This window comes from Cyanistes caeruleus, chromosome 1, assembly GCF_971803275.1.
Source record: "Cyanistes caeruleus chromosome 1, bCyaCae1.hap1.1, whole genome shotgun sequence".
Lineage (NCBI taxonomy): Eukaryota > Metazoa > Chordata > Aves > Passeriformes > Paridae > Cyanistes > Cyanistes caeruleus.
Genome location: NC_141701.1, coordinates 136,605,838 through 136,633,088, shown reverse-complemented (window position 1 = coordinate 136,633,088; position 27,251 = coordinate 136,605,838). Strand labels below are relative to the sequence as shown.

At 41.4% G+C, this 27,251-nt stretch overlaps 1 protein-coding gene across 6 annotated transcripts; it reads right to left on the bottom strand.

Annotated features, from left to right (window-relative positions):
• Positions 1-1,178: 1,178 nt before the first annotated feature.
• On the bottom strand, positions 1,179-26,225 carry LOC111924112 (uncharacterized). 6 transcript variants are annotated; one of them, XM_023920127.2, is made up of 9 exons: positions 25,554-26,225; positions 25,345-25,473; positions 12,665-12,769; positions 11,371-11,439; positions 10,482-10,635; positions 9,403-9,563; positions 7,939-8,142; positions 7,654-7,835; positions 1,179-7,366 (listed from the first exon to the last, which is right to left on the bottom strand). In XM_023920127.2, the coding sequence occupies exons 4-9, from the start codon at positions 11,429-11,431 to the stop codon at positions 1,808-1,810; spliced, it is 6,321 nt and encodes a 2,106-aa protein (XP_023775895.2). In that variant the 5' UTR covers positions 11,432-11,439; positions 12,665-12,769; positions 25,345-25,473; positions 25,554-26,225; the 3' UTR covers positions 1,179-1,807. The 6 variants fall into 6 exon arrangements, with proteins under 6 accessions (XP_023775895.2, XP_086717941.1, XP_086717945.1 ...); XM_086861815.1 differs by lacking the exons at positions 25,345-25,473; positions 25,554-26,225 and adding exons at positions 20,343-20,422; positions 22,208-22,284; XM_086861819.1 differs by lacking the exons at positions 25,345-25,473; positions 25,554-26,225 and adding exons at positions 20,263-20,422; positions 22,208-22,250 and having other exon boundaries at positions 11,371-11,477.
• Positions 26,226-27,251: the final 1,026 nt, after the last annotated feature.

Genomic DNA, 27,251 nt, shown 5'->3' with positions numbered 1-27,251 from the left:
TCCTCACTTCATTACTGTATTTCCCTCCAAAATGTCTGGGCAAGATCACAAGCATCTCTGCCCTAAGAGACATGAATGAAGAAGTGGTTAGGAATAACCATCATGGATTTTCCACAGAGGTATGGTGACTGTCTAGCCTGATTATCTTGAAGAATGAAAACACTGAGGAGAGAGAGTTTTTATGCACCTTGATTCCATAAAGACTTTGAGCAATGTCTCAATGCATCCTTGTAGCCAAACTGAAGCTAGATAGATTGAAAAAGACAACTGTAAGCTGGGTGGAGTATTCACTGGGCTGCCATGCCTAAAAGGTGATACCACCACAGCTGGCGACAGCCAGGCTGTGCCAAGTCCATCTGGCAGTGTGTCAGTAGCAGCATCCTGCAGGCTCTTTGTTAACAGCCTAGCCAATATCGAGTTAGGTGAGAGCACTTGGCACATCGAAAGGGAAGGCCACTGTTCAGAGGGACAAACAGCTTTACAGGAAGTTCATTATTTCCAACTGTGATGAATGCAAGGCTTTGCACCTGGGATGGCTTATCCCCCCTGCACCTGTTCTGCACATGAGACAAGCGAAGCTTTGCAGTCCAGGGACTGCAGCTTGGATGGAAAGGACAGGGGGGTCCTGATGGGCAGTGGATTGAACATGAGTTCACACACAGTGAAAGCCAGCAGCAGCTGGGCGGGGAGCTCTGCATCACACCGGTGTAACATGCACCACCAGTACACCACCCTTGATTCATTACACCCCATCGAGAACCCTGGTACAGCTCTGGATCCTTCACTGTGAGAAAGGTATAGATAAGCCTGAGTACTTTTGGCATAAGACAACCAAGATCTTTGGGGCTGGTGTACCAGAGCTAGGAGAGACTAAGGGAACTTTTCAGCCTGGGGATCAGATTATTTCAGGGGGACCCCACAGGCCATGGATACTCCACGCAATGGAGAATACTACCAGATCTGCAAGGGACAACTCCTCATAATTAGGGAGAAGAGGAGGAATAATACCATACCCTATTCCCATGTTAAGAGCCTATAAACAAAATTTCCTTCAGTGGAAAAGTCTGTTTTTTCTCACTGGAACAAAAGAAGGGCAGGTATTTGGGTTACAAAATTTAAAGTATGAGAGCAGATGAGTGACAAAAAAATCAAATAAGATAAAAATACACTTTAGGAGGTTTTTTTAAACATTTTACTACTCTTTTTTATTTGGGCTTTCATAAAAATTGGTTAATTCATAATAAAAAAACACTTGCTTTACTGTACGCTTCACAATTGGTAACAATTGGTAAATTGTTAATATTTTTGAAGACATAAGCAAGACATAAGGTTCACAACATCAGACTTTCAAAAAGTAGCCTGTATTTATAAACATTTGGTAATATTAAAAAAATAATTACATATTAACAATAGAATATGACAAAAATGCTGATAAGTTTATTCAGCTTTATGTATATATTTGCTATTTAGAGGTGCAAATATACAGTTTTCATCAAAACTTGAATACAGTTTAAAAAATGCAATGTGCAATAAAATATGAAGGAATTTACCTACTTATTACCAGTTAAAACTATTGAAAATTATGGTAAAAGACATTGAAAATAAAAAGTCAAACAACTGACTGAAATCGAAACAGCTAGCAGAATAATGTCAGAAGAACCTGGCAAAGGGGTTTCTGGGTCAATGCAGAAGAGTACATCCAGAATCACCAGATGTTCTACCCTGTCTTCAATGACAGACATATTCTTAGATGCTGCAAAGGGTCTGAGTATTTTCAAAGCTACACAATTCCTAATTGGGAAAATTACTATGGCAAGATATAATTTTCTGCATTTTCAGCCACAGCATTCTTCTTTTCAAGTGCTCCATTTGCATTGCTTGTTTCTTCTAAAACTACCACTAAACTTGACAGAGTTGTGTGAGGATCAAGCAGTTTCACAAGGGGTATGTCCACCTTTCGCTCCTGAAAGACACGGTTCTGAATTGTCATAGCTAACATAGAGTCTATGCCCAAAGATGAAAGTGGTGTATTCATGGTTAGTTCATCTGCTTTCACTCCTGTGAGGTCGCTCAGCAGTGAGGTGATGTAGTCCTCAGATTTGAGAAAGGCAGTCTCTGGGACTTCAGTTTCCTTGGAGGTTTCAATCTTGTCCCTGAAATCTTCTGACATAAGTGATATAAAGCGACTTTTGAGAGAAATAATCTGAGTAAAAACATGATGATACAAAGCTTGAAAATTCAATTTGACAACAGCTTGCTGTGGGTTGTTTATAAGTAAGGTCTTTCTGAGATAGTCCTGAATTTCATGCACTTGCAGAATGTCTATGCCCTTGGATGCCAGGATGCTCTGAATGTGGTTTTGATTGAGCAGAATGCCAAGGTTCAAAGCACCCCAGTTAATGGCCTGGCCTGAAAGCCCACAGTTCCTCCTGTAGAGGCAGAAGACATCCAGGAAGGAGTTTGCAGCTGCATAGTTTGTCTGGGTGGCATTGCCCAGAAAGGAAGTAACAGAGGAGTAGCACACAAAGTAGTCAAGCTCCTGGCCTCTGGTAGCCCAGTGAAGATTTAGGGTTCCTGCCACTTTTGGGCTCAGCACTTTGTGGAAGTCAGCCAGCCTCAGGACTTCAACGTGGCCATCGTGTAAAGCAACAGCACTCTGGAATACCCCTTTGATTGGAGTTCCCACAAAGGTGCTGGCAATGGACTGGAAAGCTTTCTCAACATCACTGGTCGAAGCCACATCACACTGCACAGACACCACTTTGCTCCCTTTGTACTGCTGCTGCAAAGCCTTCATCTCTTTTTGCTTCTCACTGCTGGGAATTCTCCTGGAGAGTATTGCAATGCACCCTCCTCCATTCTCAGCTATGAATTTCACTGTTTCAAAGCCAAGTCCAGTGAGCCCCCCAGCTACTACATAAACAGCATTCTGCTTAAACAGCTGCCTCTGGGGCTCGTACAGCGGGATGTCTGAAAGCACACTGATGTCCTTCTGCCTTCTCAGAACAGCAAGGGGGACAGAAGAGCAGGTAAAATAGGACGTCACAGATTTTAGCCCTTCAAAGTTCTCAGGCTGCTGAAAAACAGAACCTGAGATATAGTTAAACTGTTTCATATCCATGGAACTGATCCAGGCATGTACAGTCTTCTGCAGCTCCTTTAGAGGTGCTTTCCGGAAAAGGCTGGCAACAGTGAGGATATGAAAGGTGATGTTTTCATGATCAATTTCACTGACATTCTGGATACATTCAGACTGTTGATTGCCACACACAATCACCACATCTTTAAGAAAGTACATGTGGGCCAGATCCTCCTGAGACAGTCTGTTGACTGGAGGAAGAATAAGAAGGGCACTGCACAGGTTGATATACTGGAACACATTAGGAGTGGGCTTTGCAAGGACTGCTCTCCAGCCCATCTCTTCTGCTGCTGCTGAAAGAACATGGCACAAAACTGATGATGGCTCTGTAGTAATAATACCCAGTGTTCTGCCATGTTTCCCCTTGGGTAACCTCTGAGTGAAGATTTCCCATGCAATGATGAAGTATGACACACAAGGGACATTCTGGAGGAATGGGAATTTTCTTGCATTGAAACAAACTGCTCCTGGAATCTCAACTCTGGATGATGCAGCAGTGGGATAGCATGAAACCACATAATCTCCCACTTTCACTTTTTTTACATCAATGCCTGTTGCAGTGACGGTGCCACTGAAATCAAGACCTAGAAGCCTGTGTTTGTCTCCTGCTTGTGAGTTCCAATACAGTGTATTACCAAAGTTGCAGCTAGAAACACTAATGGGAAAATAATCTTCTGAATGCAGACAAATTTTATCTACTTGAATTTCAACACTCTGTTTGTCAAGCTGAGTAGCAGCATTGGTGCATAATTCTCCAGACAAATCCTTCACTGTGTATGGATCAGAAGTGTACAAAGTGAATGGCTGTGATTCCTGGAGAGATCTTACAGGTTGGATGTAATCTGCATCTACAAAAGGAGTGCGTCTGACTTCAGACACATAAATTCTTCCCTGGCTGATGCAAACTTCTGGATAGTCCCCACCTTTGTATTTGACAAGAACATCTGCTAAGGCTGAGATGTCCAGGGAAGTGGAGGAGCTGAGGTCAATCAGCTGAAATGTGACTTCTGGAACTTCAACAATACAAGTTCTGGTCATGCCATACAATGCAAACCCACAGTTAACGTGGTCCACATATCTCTCTGTTGTTCTGTAGGTGATCACTCTGACGGAACAGCGGCACGTCTTCTCTCTTAGGGCCACCACTACCTGGCGATAGGCTTCACAGCACTTTGCCAACTGATCCACTGCTTCACTTGGGAAATCTTCATTTAACTTTTGAATTCCCCACAAGAAGAGGATTTCATCATAATCCTCAACTTCTGCTCTCATTTTATTCTGTGAATCATCTTCCACAAGGCATTCCCAGCCTTCATACATAACATATCTTGAAGCAGGATGCAAGTATTTTTTAAGCTGCTCAGCTATCCCAAATTTGTCTGCAAACACGACAACTCTGGGCTTAACCCTCAGATGTCCAATCGTCTGTGAAAGAGAGATTTCTTTCCACATGTTTTCAAACAGGAACTCATTGTCCCTGGAAGATGCTTTCTTCACAAAAGTGATGGCAACACGCTTGAGCTCAGCCAAAACAGAGCCGTGTTTGTCCACAAAGCATCCACAGACCTCAAGGCAGTTTCCAGTGGATTTGCTCACTCTCATGTATATCATCATTTCCTCCTCCAGCGGGCGGAGCACCACCAGGCTGCCTATCCCTGAAGGAAAACCTGCTCTGGACTGGAGTGTCCTTGAGGTCATGACAGCGGTCATCTGCAGAAAACAGTCGAGCAGCACTGGGTGGATACAGTAGCTGTACATGTCTCTGACAGTCTCCTCCTTCACCTTTATGCTTGTTATAGCTTCCTTTATCTCCTGGCAATAATGAACATCACTGAGCTGCCTGAATATGGAGCCGTACTGAAAGCCAACCTGAGACAGTGCTTCATAAACCTCCTCTTTCCTAATCACTGACCTGCATCTTTGATAGATGGCTTGGAAGGAGATGCTGCTTTCTTCCACCACACCTTCAAGCCCCTTTGCCACTTGGCCAGCAGCATAAACTGCATTGGAGGAAGAGAGGACCTCAAAGGTTGTCATGGCTTTTTGTGGACTCAGCTTGATACTCAGCACTTGGGAACTCTGTGTGAGAACACATGGTGCAGAAAAGCTGATACTCAGCTGGCAAGTGCTCAGAGGCACTTTAGGTCTTGAGCTGCTCATCACAGAGGCCAGACCAAGCTCCACATAGAAAGCACCAGGGACTAAGGCCACGCCATTGTTCTTGTGCTCATATAAGTATGGTGTTGTGTCCTGAGACACCAGGCAGCCAAACTCCATGTTGTCAGTGTTTATGCCATAAATCAAAGGATGACTGGCATTGCCACCTCTTTGGTTTGCTTGCTGATGGATATCCAGACAGCCCATGAGTTTTTGGCGATCAAATTGATATCGTGGAATGGCTACAGGAACACTTTGATACCCGTTATAAAAGTGCTGCCAGCTAGGATTAAACCCCAGTTCAAACAGATTTCCTACCAGGGTGAGGAGTGTCTGATATTCTGCATCTGTTTGCAAAGAAGACAACACCTTTGTGTCTTTTCCTAGTGTTTCTTTTATGCTTCGCTGCAATGCTCGGTGAGGACTTATTTCTACAAACACCACGTTTTCCCTGCCTCTGGCTGCAGTTTGGATGGCCTGTGTGAAAGCAACAGGCTCACGAGTATGCCGCACCCAGAATTTCCCCTGAGCAAAGTCATTTTCAGATGCAGCCACTCCAGTCAGTGTTGAAATCACTTCCATTTCCCCCTTCTGCTTTTCTAAAGGCTCTATCTGCTCCTCCAGCTCCCTGAGTATCATATCCATGCTGGGACTATGATATGCAACTGGAACATTTAAAACATGAAGAAAGATGTTTCTCTGTCTGAAAACTTCAGCCAACTCTCTCTGGACAGCTTCCACAGCGTCTACACTCCCAGACAAGGTGCAGGAAACGGGGCTGTTGAAAGCAGCAATGCACACCTTTCCTGAGTAGGGATGCAGGTGTTCAGCAATCTCTTCAACAGGGATGTTTCCGACCACCAGCATTCTGCCGCTGGCAGTCTTTGCCTGCAGCCTGCTCCGGTGATAAATCACTTTGACTGCATCTGCCAGAGAAAGGTACCCAGCAATATGTGCAGCAGCAACTTCCCCCAGTGAGGCACCAACAACAGCAACGGGATTAACACCCCAGTGCTTCAGGAGGGAAGCTACAGCAACCTGTAAGGTGAACAGCAAGGGCTGGGAAAGCTCTGGATTCAACAAATCCTTTGGGCTATGATTTCTTGCTGGCAGGAGGCTGATGGTAGTGTGCTGCTGAAAAAGGTCTTCTATCTCCTTACACTTGTCTCTGAACACCGGCTCTGAGCTCAGCATTGCCTCACTGAACTCCTTCAGCGTTACGCCGTTGCCACAGAACACAAACACCAGCTGTGGTTTCACTTTGGACATGGCGGGTTCCATGCTCACTGCTGACTTAAGCTCTTGCTGCAAGTGTTGGAGGGAATTTGTGACAAACGCTTTTCGGTACCTGTAGTTGGCATGGCTTCTTCTGCAGGCAGATGTATAAGCCAGGCTTGGGAGAGTTACGGAGTTCCTTGTGCTCAGCTGCTCAGCTGTATCAGCCATTGTCATCTGAAGGGACTTAGGGGATACTGCTGACAGCAGAACTAATTCCAGGGGCTTCTTAAAGGCGGGAAGGGGCCCTGGCTGCTTCACCTGCCTGACTACTACATGAGCATTGGTTCCTCCAAATCCAAAGCAGTTGATGCCAGCTACTCTTCCATACTCACTGGACTCTTCCCAGGGCTCCACAGCTGTGGCAACAGCAAGGTTTAATTTTTCTGTATCAATGCTGCTCATCTCCTTCGAGTAATGCAAGGATGGAACAATCTTTCCATGATGCATCATCAGGAGCACTTTGATTAACCCAGCTGCTCCAGCAGCCGATTCAGTGTGTCCAATATTTCCCTTCACTGAACCGATTTTCAGAATGGAAACTCGGGAAGACCTGTTTTTGGTAATGACACTACCCAGGCTCTCAGCTTCAGTAGGATCTCCAGCAGCAGTTCCTGTGCCATGGGCTTCAATGTACTGCAGAACTGAGGGATCAACATGACTTTCATAAATGCTGCGCAGTAACTCCTCTTGCCCTGTTTGAGACGGTCTCATGATTGGAGTTGTGGACCTGCCGTTCTGATTGACTGCACTGATGTTTATCACACCCCAGATTTTGCTGTAGTCTTCCTTTGCCTGTTCCATGAAAAGTTGAATTATCTTTAATAAACTCATCCTTTCTCTTTAAAGAAGACAACAAAACACCACAACAAAGCCAAGAACAACTAGAACATGACGATGAACTTTTAAATGTGAGATCCTTTCCCTATGCTAGGGGAAGTGCACAAATTCTTAAGAAATGCTTCATTAATCTTAAACTTGAATTGGAGAAACTTCTCTGGAATAGTCATTATTAGAGCTGAAGACACAAAATTCAGGCAAGCAACCAGTCTTATTTCAGGCTGCTTCACAAGCAATCTTACCTTTTTCAGTGGTTTGAGGAGAACAACACCGCAGCCTTCTCCCCTTCCATAGCCATCTGCTTTTTTGGAGAAGGGTTTACTTATGCCCTCTGGAGAAATCATTTTTGCTTTACTGAGAGATACAAAGGTGCAGGGATCAATGATGCAGTTTACCCCGCCACAGATTGCTGCCTCGCATTCTCCTGGAGTCAAACAGAAACATACCCATGTTGATATGGCCCAGGTGATAGACAGAAACAGTAGAAATCCTGATTTCATTGTCCAGCACCTCTTTAGTCCCATTACCTGATTTAATGGCTTGCAAGGCGTAGTGCAGAGCAAAAAGAAAAGATGAACACGCAGTGTCAACAGTCAGAGATGGTCCAGTCAGATTAAATGTGAAAGAGACCCTGTTGGCAGCAATGCTCATTGCTGTTCCAGTTCCATCATAATGATTTATTTTATTCAGTGCTCTGCTGGCTATGATTTCATAGTCTCGATTCATGAGACCTGGAAAACATCAGATACGCGTCAAGTTAACCCAAGCCAACAATGGGTATGTACAGCTCAAAACCTGATGGTGTGGTTTGGTTTTCAGTGTTAAGATGAAACAATGTGGCATCAGTGCTCCTGCCATGAAGCTTTGCTCCATCACAAGTCAAAGGCAAAACTCACAGCAATTCCCCCAGACTCAGCTTACACAAACATACCAAACACTTGAAAATCCTGCCATCCCAGGAAATGACAGGCTGTCCATGATGACTCAGCTCATTGCAGGATGTAGCTAAGCTCTCTCTAGCCTGCTGAGACCCCTGTATCTTAGTTTGATATGGGCTGGTTTAGTTTAGCTATGAGAATATTTATCAACAAGTTGCAAGGAGGGTAGTTCAGACATAAATGTACAAGAACTTAGCTTCAGTTCCTCAGATGCACCAAGTTAAAGGTCATAGCACAAACTACATCCAGTAATTTGTATTTACCTTTGTTTTTCACATTTGCAACCAGTAAAAAGTAGTAAAAACGGACTTTACTATTCTGTTACTATGCCTGTGAGAGCAGTTGTGTGCTCTTTCTGGGAACACTGTGCTTGAAATATTGTGGATCTCCAAGTCCATGAGCACGTGTGGCAAGTGCAGTAGCTCTATTCAGAGAGCAAGGAATAGTGCCCCCAGTGGAAGAAGAGCATCTCTCAGACTAAAAGGTAATCTAAAGCATTTCCTCTATATGTACATCAACCAAACTCCCCCAGAAAACTCCTTTTGAAAGAGACATAGATTACACCAGCAATAATACGTTGTTACTCTAATATTGTCTTTTAAATATCTTTCAACAGCATCTGGGATCATCTCCTCTGTAACTTTTTGGGTACTGACAAAGGAAGTTGGACAAGTGCACTGTGGTACCATTCTAATGTCCACAAGGAGGATTTCTGCTGCTTTAAAGGGATGTTAATCCCCTGAACACCTTAACCAAAAATATACTGGAAAACAGTACTGGGGAAAAAGTGTAGGCCTGTGTAGAAGCCCAGAAGATAAGGGGCTAATGTGGACATGTCAAACATCAATTGCCAGATAGCCATGGAGCTAGGCTTCTAGAGTAGCCTGGTAATTCTTACCAGAAGTAACCAGTACTGCCATAGCACAGTACCCTTAGATCTCCAGTCTAGATCCAGCCTAGATCCAGTGACAGATAACATATTGAAAGGTTATGAAGGATGCCTCCAATCTTTGTGAGGTTCAAACACACTTTGCCATAAAATTTTCATCTTACCAATAAAAACACCTGTTTTGGTGCCACTGACAGATTCTACAGGAACTCCTGCATCCTCCAGGGCTTTGTATGTGCACTCTATCAGTAATTTCTGTTGTGGATCCATACGTTCTGCTTCCATATTATTAATCCCAAACAGATGGTTGTCAAATGAATTAAATCTGAAATACACAGACCAGAATAGGATACAGCACGACATAGGTGTATAAGATACATTTACTTCTAGACTCACAGTAAACATTTTTTGCAACTTCATGAAAAGCAGAGCTGTAACTGGTGTTTAAGCCACAGTTCCCATTTATGAAATTCAGACGAAAATATTTATAAGCCAAGTTGTTTTATGTCCCATCACAAAATATGTCATCTTTTCAACAATACTGCATTTCAGAGTTAAGAGCCCACTCCTACCCATTTTTATTCTCATAGTTATTGCACTACAATCAGCTGCATTCCTCAAACTATGAAATGTGCAGAATGAGACTCCCTCTGCTGTAATGTGGCCATAGACAATAAGTTATAAACAAAAACTGTTTTCTACATTGTTTTTAGCCAATACAGACCAATGCTTTACAACTGAAAACAAAAAGTAGAGGATCAGCTCAGGTATTTTCAAGGGATACCCATGCCTCTCCTACAATTCATTCAAAATGCTTTCTCTGTGTATGTGTGTGTCTTTAAAAGCACCTTCAAAATAGGCCTATGCTTACAAAAGATCCTGTTCAAATGTAATCTTGTGTCCCAAGATCAGATTTATATTGCCTTCTATCATTTCTTGATTCAGTCCAGGATTCAATATCTAACATGGGACTAAGCACTAAATTAATTCTGGGTCCTATGGTTCAACCCTGCCAAGTATCAATCTCAGGAGACAATAAGATTTCTTCTGTGCATGTCAACTTCTCCTTTGACTGAAGCTCTGCAGCCTGAGGATTTAAGGTGAATGTGGAATTCAAATAAAAGACACCTATGCTGACTTTACTGTTGTTTCCTATTCTTTGCACTAGTCACAGCCCCTGAGCAGCTGTACCCATAATCTAAGTACTACAAAAATCAGCGGTGCAGCAGGATAACAGACTCACTCATCGAGAAGAGCAGCTCGTGTTGTACATATTTTTCCTGGCTTGTTAGCATCTGCATCATACCACTCCTTGACATTAAATCTCTCAGGGGGAATTTCTACAGTGCAGTTTCTGCCTTCCTCCAGGACTTTCCAGAAATTGTCAATTCCATCTCCTGTTGTACAAAATTTTTAAAACAGATTAAATTATGCACATCCCCATCCCATGCAGACTCAGAAATGTGCAATCAGCAACAAGGACCTCCCACATGTAAATCCAGGCTGCTCAGATAGACGTGAAACAGAAAGAATTGATCATGCTTTGGTGAGAGGAAAATGTAAAAGCATGACTGATCTCCTCATTGTTTGTCTGAAAGCAAAGGAACCCCACAAAATCCTTAACCACTTTCTCTCCCCATTTCCCTACCATCTCACTGCATCTACTGTCAGTACTGTAATAAAGCAGGAAGCTTTCTTTTAGGAAAACCCAACCTGTTTATATTACAGGCATTGCTGATGAGAATGTCCAGCCCTTCATCTATCCTGTCCCTATGGCTCTAGAGTCCTGTTACAATGCACAATCACCCAGCCAGTGAACACACAGAAAGTTCAAATCATCCCAGATCCATTCAGGTCGTTTGCATGAGTTTCATGTGCAGCTCAATGCCCTGTCCACAGCCAGCACTGCAGCTTCTTTTGTGTCTATCTGTCTGTCTGTCTGCTCTCTGTGTGTCTGAGACAAATTCAAGCCAAGTAGTTTCCACCACAGTACCACCTTTCAAAAAGATCCACAAGCAGCAAAACAACAAATTCAACTAACGAACAAGCATGTTGGTTTCCTCCATTTCAACATAAATAAAAGACTCTGCTTTTCACACTCACAGCCTGCTTTGATTTTACCCCAAGCTTACCTCCAGGAAAGTTGCATCCTATTCCAACAATAGCAACTTCATCTGCAGTCTCAATCTCCATCTCCTGGGCTGCACAAGACAGGAGTCATGTCAGTCCAGTCCAACAACTGTGCATTTACCATTGATAAATACTAGGTTAAAAGTTGAACTTTCCACAAACACACAAACCTGTTTAAAACTTAATTAATCTGGAATGATCTACTGTTGGTTGTGATGACAAATGATACTGCCCACAAGTGACCAGAGCTGTACTATGTTTTGCCTATTTTGTACTATTTTTAGGGGAAATTACCTGTTTAATTCCCCAAATTCTCTCATGCATCATGCATCTCATGCATCATTTTACCGTTTAACCTCTGGTTTTACTGTTTAACCTGATTTACCAGTTTGAATCTAGTTTACTGTTTAACTCTGGTTTACTGTTTAACCTCTGGTAAAAAAAATGTAAAAGTTTCCAACAAATCAGATGGCAAAGACAAGAATTCCTTTTGGCATCAAATTAAATATCTCAGGATAAAATTGACAGACGGTTTCATTTTCCTTGATTCTGGGAAAAGAACTTGTCAGGTGAGAATCAGTTCAGTTGAACTAATTAGAACTCACGAATGCCAAACTTGAAACCAAGCAGTTGATGCCCAACTCTAAGCCCTGCCACCCTCCTGGACATCCTACAACCCACAAAGAGGAGAATTTTCCTCTAGAAAGGTTTTGTGGGGGATTCTTGGCAGTGGGGAGAGTTTCCCATCTCAGGGAAACCATCACAGCAGATCCCAAAGAGGCTTTCTCAGTCACTGACTGACAATAGTGAAGCAGAGATGAGACTGTTTCACAGCCCCAAGTTTCACTCAGAGTTATCATTTCTTGGAGGTTTGCTTTGAAAGGTGAAATTAAGAGTAGCTGCTTAGATTCATACTTTGAAAAATTTACTTCTAGGTTCCATTAAGAACAGAAAAATACAGAAAAAGAGCTACCTAGCAAAAATTAGGAAACCAGGATCTGGCTTCCTAGGAGTAAATTCTATTTTACTAATAATGTGAATTCGAAATTGACACAAGAATTGTTTCCTTTAAATTATTTCAGAATTGTCTATGATTTCTATGATTCTATGATTTCTTATTTTAATGTAACTGCTAAACTAAAGCTGCAAAGCCCAACAAACTTTTTTCATTTCTAAAGTACATTTTAAGCATTTCTCCTAAATTATCACTTAAATAGCAAGTAATAGAAAATTAAGGACCTTCCAGTCATAACATAAAACATATCTTTGTCATGTCTAGAGCTATGTAACTCTTACCTTATATAATCCCAGTGGTGTAGAGCAATAGGCTGTCTGTGGAAGTAATTTATATAGGATTCTGTGTGGTTTCTTTTTCAAGCTGGCATGCCAAATTGGTAACGCCTTTAAAAGGAAAAATGAAAATGAGTCATGTGATTAGTCAGTAAACCCGACTAAAGTTCAAAACTAATTCCCTGAAGTAGTAAATTCTTGATGTCATAAGTTTTCACACCAAAACGGCAGTAAAACCTCTGTCTTATCTAATATTTTACAGTTAGAAAGACGGTTAATTTGAGATATCTTGCCATGAAATAGCCCATAAAATCTTTATGATCCTAAGACTATGATTGAAAAGACTGTCTTTAAAATAACAACTCAATGTGGTTTGCTCTTAATATCAATAAATACAAACAAGCATTAAAGCCCCAACTCTTTGTTGAAGGCATCATTTGTGAAAATGAAGAACTCTCTATAAACTTAAAACCCAAGTCTCATGTTTGATTCCACAGCTGATTTCTTTTACTGAGCATGACCATTCAAATGTACAAGCACAAAAGCCTTGTCAAAATACAAAAAGTCCTAAAATATTTCTGGGTCTACCACAACATGAAAGGCAATATTGAGCTTTCTTTCTAAAAACTGCCAGCTGCTTAAAAGCCAAACCGGAATATCTAGAAGTAAACCCAGAAGTGAACAAGTCCAGTAGTCATTGCTAGATCCCTTTTTCACTCTTCCTCATCTAAATTCATCCCAACTACCTAAAATGATCTTTCTCCTCTTCTGACTTTGCAATGGAAACATAGGGTTACATTCTCTTATGGTTAAAGTTCTCCTTGATGGTAGGACCCAACTCTTTCCACAAAGGCAGCAAAAAACCATTGGGCTAAGAATAAACAGCTTATTCTACCACCAAGTAGCTTTGTAACCTGTACTGAAAAGTTTTAAATTCTGCTCTCCATTTCATAGCTGAATATCTCACTCACTTTTCTGAATTCTGAGGCTGTTAGGAGTTATTTAATGATTTTTTAACTTAATTAACCCACTTCCCTGATATCATTACGAGGCTTATTAACAAGATGGCTAGTCTGAAAGTGTCTTGAGAACCTCCATAGTTTACACATCTCTAAAGAGTGCTCTTACTAGTGCTGGTACCACTTACATTCTCTGGCAGAAGAGATTGTGGATTCATCAAGTGAACTAGGATTGCACTGTGGAACCTCTGTTACAGTTTCACAATCAGCACCTGAAAGCAATGGTCGCTAAGCCATATTTTGAGGTATTGGTTAGGTATTGGTAGAGTATTGAAAAGAATCCTGCACATCTGTCGCCATTAATTTCAATGCAAGTTAAACGAATCTGAACCTCAGTGATCCAAACACAATGGGAAAAATGTGAACACCAGTGCAGGACTAAGAAAGAGCTGTTCACATCATTGGTTCTGAACATTTTTGTTTACAGTTTAGCAGTGTGTTGCCTGAGTGCTGATGACTTGCACTGGTCTCATCATAGTTGGAATATATTAATAAAACCCAAGTGCTTTCCCAATCATTTTAAGAAATGACAGAAGTAGAAATAGGAACTAAGTATGGAAGCAAATGTTGCAACAATGAATTGAGTCTGTTACTAACGTTGCAGTCTATTTATAAATGAATTACATGTTGTTTTATCATCAAGTTACATGTTGATTTGTCATGCATTTAATCTAAATTTAAAAGTAAAAAGTTGAAAAGGGAGACAAAGACCTGCCACATGGGAGGCACTGCATTTGTTTTGTCTCCCATTCCATTATAGTGGGCACATCTGAACAAAACCTTTGGCTTCCTCTATCCAGACCTATATCTGATAATTCCAAAAAGGGAAATAAAATATAGGCGTATTTCCCCAAACAATTACATTCAACTGAGACTCCAGTATAGGAAAATAGCTATTTATTTGCTATTAGTCTTCATTATTTCAATCAAGTTTTTAATGTCTTCTGATGAGAAAACATGCATGAGTGAAGTATCTGTACGACTGCGTGTCTTTCAAGGACAACATGGACAAAAAATATTTTAAATGCTTTTTAATTCCAAGTAGATTTTAAAACTAAAATACTTGTGGGTTCCCCATTTCCATCAGGACACAAGAAGGATTACTACACAAATCACTAGATATCATTTCTTCACTGAAGCAGTGCTCTGACAAGATAGGAGGTTGTGACAAATGTCATTCTGCATTATCATGAAAACATAGTAAGAAAAGGCACTGGCTGTTGGGCAAAACAATTTCCAATCAGTCAAATCTCAAAAATTAGATTTGCATATAATTATAATTAATAATTTATAATTATAATTATAATTATAATAATAATAATTGTAATTAATAATTAATTAATGTGTCATTGAATAAGGGAGTAGTTTTTACCTATTTCATTTTACACCTAGGAAGTTTTCCAGTACACTTAATATCACTGTTGTTTTTGTTTTAGAAGTTTTAATAGCACCAAGCACAGCAGGGTTCAGCTATGCTAGGAGCTGTACTAATCCTTAGGGAGAAAAAGGATCCCACCACAAAGAGTAATATATGTGACAATCCCTTGTTCTTTTTATTAGCTCTGAACTATGGGGCTACTCAGGAGGAACAGAAGTAAAAGGAAGAGCAGCTTTTGGCCTCTAAATTATTTTTCTTGTATTTTTTTTCCACTTTTATAGTAATCTCATGATTGCAAAAACTTTTTATATGACAGTAAATGATGTCAAAATGTGTGCATGCATTTGCTGAAAGCCTGAAACAATATCCAGGCCCTACCTCATTCAGGCCAACTGTGGATAGTGTAGTGCCAATGCCAATAGTCTGAGCATGGACAGAAGCTTTCCTGATGATCAACAAGTAGAAGAGAAGACATGACATCATAGTATAAAGATGTTTGCAAAATTTTCCTAAAATTTGAATGATAAGGAAAGGATGGAGCACAAGAGGATTTCTCTTAACTTCCTTGAGGTGAATCTGGAAGCTGCATGCCTTGTGTAAACTCTGGACATTGCTGGGACAGGGAGAGAGTTCACCCCATTTAACCAGAGCTACGCATGTGTTATGCACATAGTCTGCGGTAACCATCTAGCCTTCTTCTCCAAAGACAACAAGAAAAACCTGCAGTGGGAAGATCAGATCAATTTAGAGAGTTAAAGTTGTATAAAACCACTTTCACTGGCAAATGCAGTAGAACAGTAATTTCCCAATACCTATCTAATATTCCTTTTCATGTATGCAGGGATGGCATTAATTCTTTTTCCCTGCACTTAATCTGAGATGTGAAATAAGGTTATTATCTGACAGGACTCGCAGTTTCCTTTTCAGAACTGCAGCTTCTCAGAAGGAAGTACTCCTTCTTTTCAAATCCCCACTTTATTCTTGATACATGACACTGCATTCAGCTATCTCAAAAAGTTCCCCTGGCAATTCCACTGTTGAGTAACTGCATCTGGTATTTTAGACATTTAAGATGTTATTTTTTTTAAAGATGGAACATATCTGGGCATAAATAGGTACACAAAAAAAAAGTTAGAACTAGCCTTGAGCTATGCGTAGCCTTTATAGTAAATACAAACAAGTATTTCATAGTACTGTAGAATACCAGGTTGGAAGGGACCCCAAGGATCATCTGCTGGAATCTTTTTTAGAAAAAGCACCAGATGGCCCAGCACCCTGTCCAGTTGAATCTTAAAAGTGTCAAAACTGGGGAATCCCACTTCCCTGGTGAGATTATTCCAATAACTGGTTGTCCTTGTTGTGAAGAATGTTAATCTAAATATCAATGTCCAGCTAGAATCTCAATTGCTGTAGTTGACCCCTACATATTCTGGTTTTCCTTATGATACAGCATGACTCATTTTCCTCTTAATCCCTGCCTGTCTTTACGAAACATCTATTGCCATCTATCGTGATTCTTCAGTCATGTGGGTTGTCCCACCATGGTTCACTTATTCCTGAGATATCGTAACTTTCTGACTGATACAAGAAGTTCCAGTTCCTCCTGTTTGTTCCTCAAACAGTGTGCACTGATCAACACACACTTGAGGTATCAGGTTGCTGCCTTCTGGTTCTATTTGACCAGGCAAATAAGGAAAATTTGTCACTACTCTGTTGGCCTGACTTATTCCTCGGTTGGTTGCAATGGCATAAGTGTTGCCACTTTGTACCCCACCCCCAGAGTCCTCCCATTTAAAGTCAAGCTCACCAAGTTGTCCAGTCTGCTACCAAAGATCTCCCTTCTGCTTCCGGAGGGGTGGATTCCATCCCTCCCGAATAGGCTGCAGTTATTAAAGAATATCCTGTTCCCAGGCCAGCAGATGGGTGTCTCAATACCCCTTAACAGAGTGCCACCCACTCACTACAAGCACTTGTCACTTCCTTCCATGGCAGCCACAGCCTGCTGCTGGTACAGTTTCTCCCTTCAGACCTTGTTCACGAGTGCCTACAGCAGTTCAAGCCTCATATCTGTTTTTGGTGGCAATGATGGAGGGTGGAGAATGAGGCAGAGTCAGGCTTTTGTGGGTACCAAGGGTCAAAGATGTCACATTCTCTGTGTTGTCTGCTACGGGTGTGTGGTTCTCAAGTCACTTATCTATCTCCATCTCAGCCTCTCTAGTACTGCACAGCCTTTTAACTGTTTCCTGCACCTCAGCCAGCTGATGCAACACCCTGTGCACATCTTTTGAAGGATTTACCTTTTCTTCAGGAGAAGACTGTGGTCACTCATTGCAACCTACTGCTTCTACTGAAGTCTCCTTTCTTGCCATTCCTATCTTCATGGAAGCCTCAAACATCTCAGAGGCTTTCTCTGTAGAAACACTGGGTTTATGTATGAGGCATGTGCCCACTATTATGGCAGAGACTTAGAGCATCTCCCTGGGCTGTGGGCCCACAGGCAGGGTGCACAGCCCTTCCCACATGCCCTTCTGTGCAAACCACTGCACGCTCTTGATTCCCGTCTGCCATCCTGGCCACATTGCTCCCCAGGGCCATTTCAGCCTCTCACAGTTGCTCCTGGCAAGGCCTGAACTGCAGAAGCCTCTCTCATGAGAGCTGCTGGCTGCAGGCAGGAGCTCCCTGCCCTGCCTTGGGTGTCCCTGGCACCAGGAACCCCCTGTACCCTTTGATCTACACTCAGCCATGATGCACCTTACCATAGCCACCCCTGCATGCCTCACTGACTTCCCTTAATATCCAAGAGCTGACTTCCCTTAATATCCAAGAACAGATAATTTATACTTTTCTTCAGTATTAAATTATTGAACAATTAAGAATTTTAATGCAAAAATAAATTGTGCACATTTTAATCTAGACAGCAACCAAAACAATTATAAGTAAGGCAGAAGCTGTCTATTTGACAGCTGATAAACTGCAGCCTGAGGCCTCAAATAACAGCCCAATCAACTTCTCCTCTAAGAAAAGCTGATTTTCTTGCTGGTTTCTACAGACCTGTTAGCAGCCCTCAACTTGAGAGCATGTATCAGCCTTTGCAGATTGGCAGGCTGTTACAGGATTAGACAGCAAACAAGTTTTCACGGAAATTGCATCTTCTGGCAATTCACAAGGCTCTTTTGCAAGTGGTGAGACAATCATATAACTCTGTTTAAATATACAGGTATTACTGAATATACTGAATAAATATAGGTATTACTGCAGGGAGCCTCTAGCTGGCCAAATGTACAGGTTACTTTGTCAGTCTTGTAGGCAGCAATAACACATTTAACTATTTTAATAAACTTCAAATACATTGACACACAAGACATGCAAACCTCACAAACATATACCAGGTTATGAAGTGCAAATGGCTAATGTTAGCCAATAGAGGTAAGTAAAGTCAAAGGAATTAAATAATCTTTTCTAAAGATAAACAAATTTGAAAATCCCTGAAGGATCTCAGATACACAAATTATACACATTCATACAGTGAAAAAAAACAGTCAACATACAACTTGTCATGCAGATAAGCACTGCACTGTAGAGATACCTCTGGGACTAACATGTGGGCAGAGTAAGAAACAGAGCTTCTCACTAACAAAAGTATTCCTAAGATGTAATATATGTTGTAGGCTCCTAGCAAAGTAAACCCAGATCCACCTCAGACATTTGCAGTTCAGGGTACAATTCCAGTATTTATTAATAATTCTTTACAGCACAATCACCAAAACAGGGGACAACAGCTGAGCAACAGCCAGGAGAAAGACTAGTGGTGACTCTTCTGTCTGCCTGTGTGCTTGTTTCCCTGCAGGCATGACTAATTGGCATGTCAACAAAAGTTGTGGGAAATGCAAGTTTTCATAGAATCACAGAATGGTTTGGGTTGGAAGTGACCTACGGAGATCATCTGATTCAACTCCCCTATTCAAGAACGAACTTAAAGCTTGTCAACAGAGTTCAGTGAAAATTGCAAAGTTGAAGTGAGGCTCCAAAACACATTAGTAATGGAAGTAGAAAAAAGTTACTAAGTAAGTGAAACTGTGGTGTAGAGACCAGCGCGCAATGACCCTTTTATTTTCTGTGCTGCATGCCTCACTCCAACAAGGATTATTTTTGTTCTCTGATTAAAAACATCTTACAAAACATGTTCATCTACCATTGCCAACAGGAAGGCAATGTGGGCTATATCCTAATAAAAATTTTGAGAGCTATCTCAGAATTTCAGTGAATGTTTGTGACTTAACAGACAAATTTAATTAAAAACAAAACAAAACAAACAAATGACCCCCAAACTTAATCAAGCAGACCAGAATATGAACTGGTTAGATACCTCTGTCTTCAGCTTAGAAGATCCCTGAGCTGTCAAGACATCATTGACATCCTGTTCAGACCCAAAACTTCTGTGTGCTGAAAAAGTAACCATCCTGTTCTAGCAAGCCTATGAGATTCCAGAGACACACTAGACACTCCTATGAGTTCAATCTGGTCTAAAAGGCCCAGAGCACAACCAACACATGTAGATTATTTCAAAACATAGCACTGATGACATTCTATTCATTTAGCTTTGTGGGCACTGAAGATGGTGCCTTTTGCCAGAGCTAATAAATTGCTCACCATAATGAGGTTCTCTGTTATCTACACACATAATTACTACAGAATCACCAAGAAGACTTTGAACCATCTACATTGAATTATTTTGCTAGTGGAGGCAGTAGCAATTTCAGATAAAACCCTTAGTCTTGATTCAGAAGCAGAATCAGTCATTTTCATCCCCCCAAATGAGTACCCTAGCTGCTAGGTTGCAGAGCTAAGCTCCATTCTGCTTGCCCTCTTGGCACTCTCTTTAACCTCCTCATGAAGCCACTCAGCTAAAGGCACTCATAACCATGCTCAACCCTTCCTGGACAGTGGCTGTAGGCAATAAGATGCTACTGAAGAAGTTGTCATTTCTGTACCTGGTTGCTATTCACTTCTTTTTAACTCCAGGTGCACTAAATTACCCATCTGCAGCCTGTAAAACATGGGATAATCTATGCCACCCAGAGTAATCGTTTCCTTTTTCTTTTACTGGTAGTAGAACTTCTTCCTACTCCTTAATCTCTGCTTTTCTTGTTGTTCAGCATCCTGAGTCTCCCATTTCTTCATCCCACTAGGGGATTACAGCCACCTACCTTTGGCTTCTGGATTCACTGTGAAGTCTGTAAACTTATCAGCTAGGTGAGTGTCCACCATCAAGGTGTTAAAGTCTTACCCACCAAATGAGTTTATCCTTTCTGGCTAAAGTCTTCCTTATAAATCCACAGTTGATTTCTTCTGAAGGCTGTAAAAAAGCTTCAAAGTATCAAGTGAGATTGTATTTCTTGATAACAAGGTTGACAGCAACCTCTGCCACAGAAAATTAGCCTAAAAAGACTTGTGAACTAATCTTCATCTTCCACATGTTTTCTCAAATGAAAAATCCCCCCCCAAAAAAAAACAAACCAAAAAACACCCACAAAAAAACTGCAAAAAACAAACAATGAATCAAAAGCATTGAACTTTCAAAATCACAGAGAAGATCCCATTCAGAGACAGGTATTATGCTCCAAATGAAAAAGACTAAGATCCACATTTGACCCAATTATCCTGAAGCAGATAGTTAATTACCCTGCTTACTCCTGAGCAAGGCACTCCCTACCCAGATTATGTCCTCTTGTTTATCTTGCATGACAAGAACTCTCTGTGACAGCAATCACAAAACAGAGGAAAGAAGACAGGTAAGTACCGATTTTCAAGGAGTCTTTGGAAGAGGAACAGCAATGTTCTGCTGCACCAAAATTTCTGCCTCTCTGCAAGAGGTTCTGTTCCACATCAACTAACAGTCCTCCCAGTAAGGAAGAATGGGTTGGTTTCTTGGTCTTTTGTTTATTGATTTTTTTTTTAAACTTAAGCCATTCCCATTAGACAAGAGACCTCAAAGTGATTTGAAATACAATAGTTTGGGTTGGAAAGAACCTTTAAAGGTCATCTAGTCAAAGCCCCCTACAATGAGAAGAGATCTCTTCAACTAGACCAGGTTGCTGAGAGCTCTGTCCAACCTGCTCTTAAATGTTTCAAGGGCTGGAGCACCTAACACCCCCATGGGCAACCTGTTCCTGTATTTCAGCCCTCTCATTGTAAAAAAGTTCTTCCTTATATCTACTCTGAATCTACCCTTTTTTATTTTAAAACAATGAGACCTTGTTCTATTACTACAGACCCTATTAAAAAATCTGTCCCAGTCTTGCTTAATAAGCCTCCTTTAAGGACACAACAAGGTCCTCCTGGAGCCTTTTCTTCTCCAGGCTCAACAATCCCTGCTCTCTAAGAGCTGTTTAATCCCTGCTCTCTTAAGAGCAACGGCTTTGGGTTTTTTTGTGGCCTTCCTCTGGACCCCCTCCAACAGGTCCATGTCTCTCCTGTGCTAAGTACTCCAGAGATGAATGCAGTATTCCAGGACAGTATCACAGATTAAGTGATGCATTTCTCCCAAAAGAGAGAAGTAGCAATGTGTTTATTAATATAAACAAGCAATTTAACAAAGTCTGATAGTAAATATGACAGTGGTTTAACAAGATTTAATTCAAGGCACACTTGATTTTTAACCGCGTAAAGGTCAGAGTCAGACAAAACTGCCAGGGACACTTTCCTATTGAGTCAGAAGGTTCAGAAAAAACCTACTGCTCTCTAAACTGCTTTCCAAGAGGAATTTAGATGAATGCAGACTTAGTTCAAGACTAGGTCAGTGGTTTATGCCTCAAGGAAAACCTGCATACAATCAATCCTTTATATTACTCAGCTAAGATTTCAAAGTTTAGCATGCTATTAATCAGTTACCAAGAATCTGTTACAGTAAAAGTCTCTCAGCCATGAAGAGTAGACCCAAGAGGTGCCCCTGCTCAAGGGGAGATCCTGGCATGAAATTCCCTCCCATACAGGGTAGCTCAATGGGCTCAGACTGTCCACTGTTCGTGGAATAAGAAGATTGACTTACATACCATGGAAAATGTATTTTGGATTGTTGCAGGCTCAGCTAGCCCTGACCTGTTGAGCAAAACTAACTGCCCTTAGCTGTCAAGCAAGATTTAGGGCCCTTACCCATTATGGTGTTATCTGTAAGTCAGACACAGCCATCACAACCACCACTGGTGGCTATTACTTAAGCAGAAGAAGGCAGGGTGGGGACTACACTGTCACAATAGTGTCCCACAAGAGGAAAGCAGAGGGGCAGAATCATCTCATTCACCACTGTATCCCCAAGTTGTCTCAGCAGGGCTGCTCTCATTCCCTTCATCCCCCAGTCTGTATTGGTACCAGAGGTTGTCCCAACCCAGGCAGAGAACCTTGCCTTGTTGACCCTCATGAGATTCCCATGGGACTACTTCTCAATCTTGTGCAGCTCCCTCTGGGTGGCATCCTGTCCTTCAGGGCTGTCAACTGCACCATTGAGCCTGGTGTAATCTACAGATTTGCTGAGGGTGCACCCAACCCCACTGTCTATGCCATTGATATAGGTATTAAACACTACTGATCCCAATTTGGAAGCCTGATGACACCACTGATCACTAATCTCCATTTGGATACTGAACAATCCAGCAGTAGTCTCATGTTGTGGAAATTTGGCTCTTCCTAAAAATTTATTTTGGTAACACTGTAGCCTTAGAATGAGCCAGAAGAAACTGAACAGCTGAATTTCTGCTTTACTGACAGAAAAGTTCTTTGGAAACATTATTCTTCTGAACAGACCTCATGTAAAGTCAGACAGGCACATGAACTGAAGATTTATATTCTAATCTAGCACACATAAATTGAAGCCTCTTTACCTAGGACTGCCCACCCACTCTAGATGGTGACAGTATAAGGATCTACTTACATGGGAGATGAGTGTCTAAGTGTGTGCCTTTAACAGTTTATGGTGACCTGGTGTGCTGGTTTGGGCTGGGATAGTTAACTGTCTTCACAGTGGCTGATACGGGGTTGTGTAATGGATTTGTGCTGAGCAGAGTTGATAATACAGAGATGTTTCTGTTATTGCTGAACAGAGCTTACACAGAGACAAGGCCTTTTCTGCTTTTTGTACTGGGGCAAGGAAGTTGGGGGTGCATGGGAGGTTGGCAGTAGACACAGCTGGGACAGGTGGTCCAAACTGACCAAAGAGATATTCCATACCATAAAACATCATACTCAGTATATCAAGCTGGGGAGAAAAATGAGGAAGGGGTGGGAGAGACACAACACATTTGGAATGATGCCTTTTCTCTTCCTAAGCAACTATTGCACATGATGGAGCCGTGCCCTCCTGGAGATGGCTGAACACACCTTCCTGCCAATGGGAAGCAGTGAATTAATTCCCTGGTTTGCTCTGCTTGTTTGCACAGTTTTTGCTTTCCTTGTTGAACTTTCTTTATCTCAGATTATGAGTTTTCTATCTTTTATCCTTCTAATTCTTTTCCCTAATCCTGCAGGTGAGGGAGTGAGGTAGTGGCTGCCTGAGGTTTAGCTGCTGAGGAGGTTAAACCACAATAGTCCTTGCTTGGTGCCCAACATGGGGCTTGAAGGGTTTGAGATAATGACAGATCTGACTGGGTTGTGCTGGACGGAATTTATATCTGTTATTGCTGTTTAGCTGGTGATGAGTGGGTACCTGTGCTTGCCATGGGGCTCGCTTTCCTGACTGGATGTTAGGGCCTGGTGCTAGTTAGTGACTGCTTTTTGCTGCTTCTCACCTTATTGATTTGTGCCTGGGAACATCTTGATAACAGCCATGGCAATGTGCTTGGGCTGGCAGGTGGCCAGGGTACTCCTGCTGTTTTTGTGCTGCTGCACTGGACAGGTCTGAACCTGAGCTGAAGCTCAGAGGGAGTGAGCAGCTGTGTAGTGCTCCTTTACTGCCTAGGGTTACACCACAACATCTGGCCAACTAAGGCAGTGGAGCACTGAAGAGAGCTGTGGACCAGTCAAGTGGTTACTGGACTCCCACTCCAAGTGGATGCAATGAACATGAGGAATGGCTGAGAAAGGAAGAAAAAAGACTCTTTCAGTCAGAGGATAATTCCTATCTGAGAAAGGTAAAGGGAAAGGAAGACAGCTAGCATTAATGTAATGCTACAATTACTAATTTACAATTAGTAGTCTGAGAGCATTTCTAACTGAACAGAAGTGATTTCCATGGACCATATTCCAGCAGCTGACCAGTGAGGAAAAAGAAAGGAATGAAGGAAGACAAAGGTATGAGGGGAACACCAAGGTGGGATCAGGGTGCACTCTGATTCATTGCTGAGAAGTAATATTTAATGTGGTTGTAAATACTCAGGGATCAAAAAGGTTTTTTTTCTAAGGATATGAAGTCTCCATGTGACATGTCAGCATTCTAAGAAACATACTCCCAAGCTGACAGGCATTCAAGAAGCTGAAGTTCTCTACAGGGCTTTGCTATACTGTATGTGTAACAGGTACTGATATCTCTGGAAATATTCTGGCTCACAAAATGAAGTTTAAAACCACATGTTGATAAAAATATGTAGGCATAGATAGAGCCAGACAAGCAGAATTCCATGTTTGCACCAGCAACAGAAGAAGATATTACCCTGACATGCACACCCATAATAAATCAACATATGCCAGGGGAGACTGGATTAACCTGATGAGGAGTCACCTTCTCTAATATCCTGTTGGCACAGAAACACTGTGGGGCAAAAGGGCAGTGGTCACATTAGTTGTGTGTTTGGCAGAAAATTTCCTTGTCAGGGAAGAAAATTTCCTTCCAGTAAATGAAATGGGGAGGGATTTGAAAGGTCATCCCCTCCACGGGTAACAGAATAAATGCTCACATTGGCCCCTACAATATATTTGTTGTGTTTCTGAGCTCTAATAAATCACAGTTTAGGATATATTCAGACCAGTATTCTCTGATACATAAATATACAAAATAAGGTAGTGTTTAAAAAAAAAGCCACCAAAAATTTTCAAGCAGACATTACCTGATCAAAGCAGGAGTAAAAGAGAGGCACTGTAGTTTTTCTTTCTGTTTTTCTCCATAATAATGTGCCCTTACAGTTCCTGAATGACTGACCATTCTATGAGGAAACTTACAAACATATGCAAAAAGAAGCAGACTACAAAGATAGCACACTCTAGTAATAACAACTGATTAAAGAGACAAACAAATTGCAGTTCTCATGGAAGCAAGTTGGGAAATCATTCATGCACATTAAGGAAAGTGAAATGTTATGGACCTTTTATAGGGATGTACAAGTACAAAAGTTGATTGGGTTCTTCAGTAGAATGATGTTCACATTACATCAGATCATTGCCTTCCAGGGTTTTATGCAGTCTTCTTGGGAAACCTCATGCTTATGAAATCTCTGTGGAGACAAGCATTTTTCTTAAGTCAGCTTGGAAAAAATATTCCCCAAAATTAAAGTAATAAAATCTGGCAGCTCACCTTGCATTTCTGCTATCTTACACTGATAAGCTGAAATTCTGTTCATCATGATAATGTTCAATTGAAATAGACAGTTTCTATCCACAGTATCATCCAGACATTTAAAACATGTAAGCATCTTCATTCTTCCCAAAAACAAAAATGGAAAAATCAAATGCATGCAGTCTCATCATGCAGCAGAGGAGGCATTCATCCTGCCAGCACCCAGCACATGGCAATTTCAGTGTCACTGTGCATTCCCAAAGCAAAGGAAAAGCAGCTCCTCAGCATGAATAAACACCTACTGAATAAACTATTAATAAACAAGACTACTTGATGTCACTTTGTTTTACTCCAATGTCCAGTGTGTCTCGCACAATTTGCAAAGCACTTTCCAAGGGCAGACTGGAAGCATTCGGAAATGCCCCTCTGCCCCTGGCATTCCAAAGAGAGGGTCAGAAATAAGCCATTTATGCTCTGACTGAGAACTTGGAACTACAAATGTCCCTCCAGAATGTAAGAACACAGGTCTGCATTTTGAAATTAAAACACACTGTGTTTTCTGATACTTGGTTGTGTTGCCCTTCACCACAGTCTATCACTGAGCTCAAAGACTTTGTGAAAATAGACAAGACAAATTCAGTTCTTAACTTCTTGATAGCTGCACTGGTGTTCACAGAGGATTTTACAACTTTTCTATACTACCTCCATAGTAAGAATCAAACCAAGACCTTTTTACAGTGAGGATTCTCAGGTACTGGAACAGGTTGCTCCAAGTTGTGGAGGATCCACCACTGAAGATGTTCAAAACTGGACTGGACAATGTCCTGAGCAAGAGGGCCCTTAAGCAGGGCAGAATGTACTAGATCTCTAGACAGTTTTCTAACAAGAACTATTCTGTGAAATTTATTTTGCTTTACAATTAATAATGACATTTTGATTTCCTATTTTTTTCATGAAAGCAGACAGCTAAGAAATGAAAAGTAGCTAAAGAACAGTATTAACATAACTTGAAATAAAGCACAGAAAAACGGTAATTTCTCCTGTGTAAACTAAACACTCCAAACAATAGAACATACAAGCTAGAATTCCTAATGAGGTTCTTTTTCAAAAAATTGGGAAAACTTATATGAAATGCTATCTCATGGCATTTTATTTCAAATAACATGATTGCAAAATATCTTCGCAGCTTTATAAGGAAATTACTTTAGGCTAAAGGGATTTATTAAGCAAAAGAAAATAATTTAAAAATCACAAAGATATTTTCTACCTATGAAACACGGAGCAGACAGGGATTTTCATTAATGCATGCTTGGAAATAAATACTCACAGAGCTGAGGAACTAAAAAGCGCTATCCCTTCCTCCTTATTTCATAAGAATTTACACGTCACAGTTTTATTTTAAACCCAGACAACTAAGCATGAGTTAGCAGTGTATGAACATGAGTCAACAACACAACCTTGCGGTGGTGACAGCCAACCACACTGGGGGCTGCATCAGTGAGAGACCTTAGCCAGCACTGCAAGGGAAGTGATTATCTTCTTCCATTCAGCTCAAGACCTCATCATCACTATGGTGCTCAGGGCAGGGCTCTCCAGCACAGGAGAGACACCAGCTCACTGGAGTGAGACCACTGAGGGGCACCATGATGGTTGGGTTCTGGAGCACGAATGTACCAGGGCACAGGACCTAGGTCTCATCTGGAGATGACCGTGGGT

What these genes read in the sequence shown, in the direction of transcription:
- LOC111924112 (XM_023920127.2), bottom strand. Translation starts at nt 11,431, where the DNA reads ATGGAGATTGAGACTGCAGATGAAGTTGCTATTGTTGGAATAGGATGC. An exon ending in AGGATGCAACTTTCCTGGAG is followed by an intron (nt 10,636 to 11,370) that starts GTAAGCTTGGGG and finishes TTTGTACAACAG; the next exon opens with GAGATGGAATTGACAATTTC. An exon ending in CTTGCAAGCCATTAAATCAG is followed by an intron (nt 7,836 to 7,938) that starts GTAATGGGACTA and finishes GTTTGACTCCAG; the next exon opens with GAGAATGCGAGGCAGCAATC.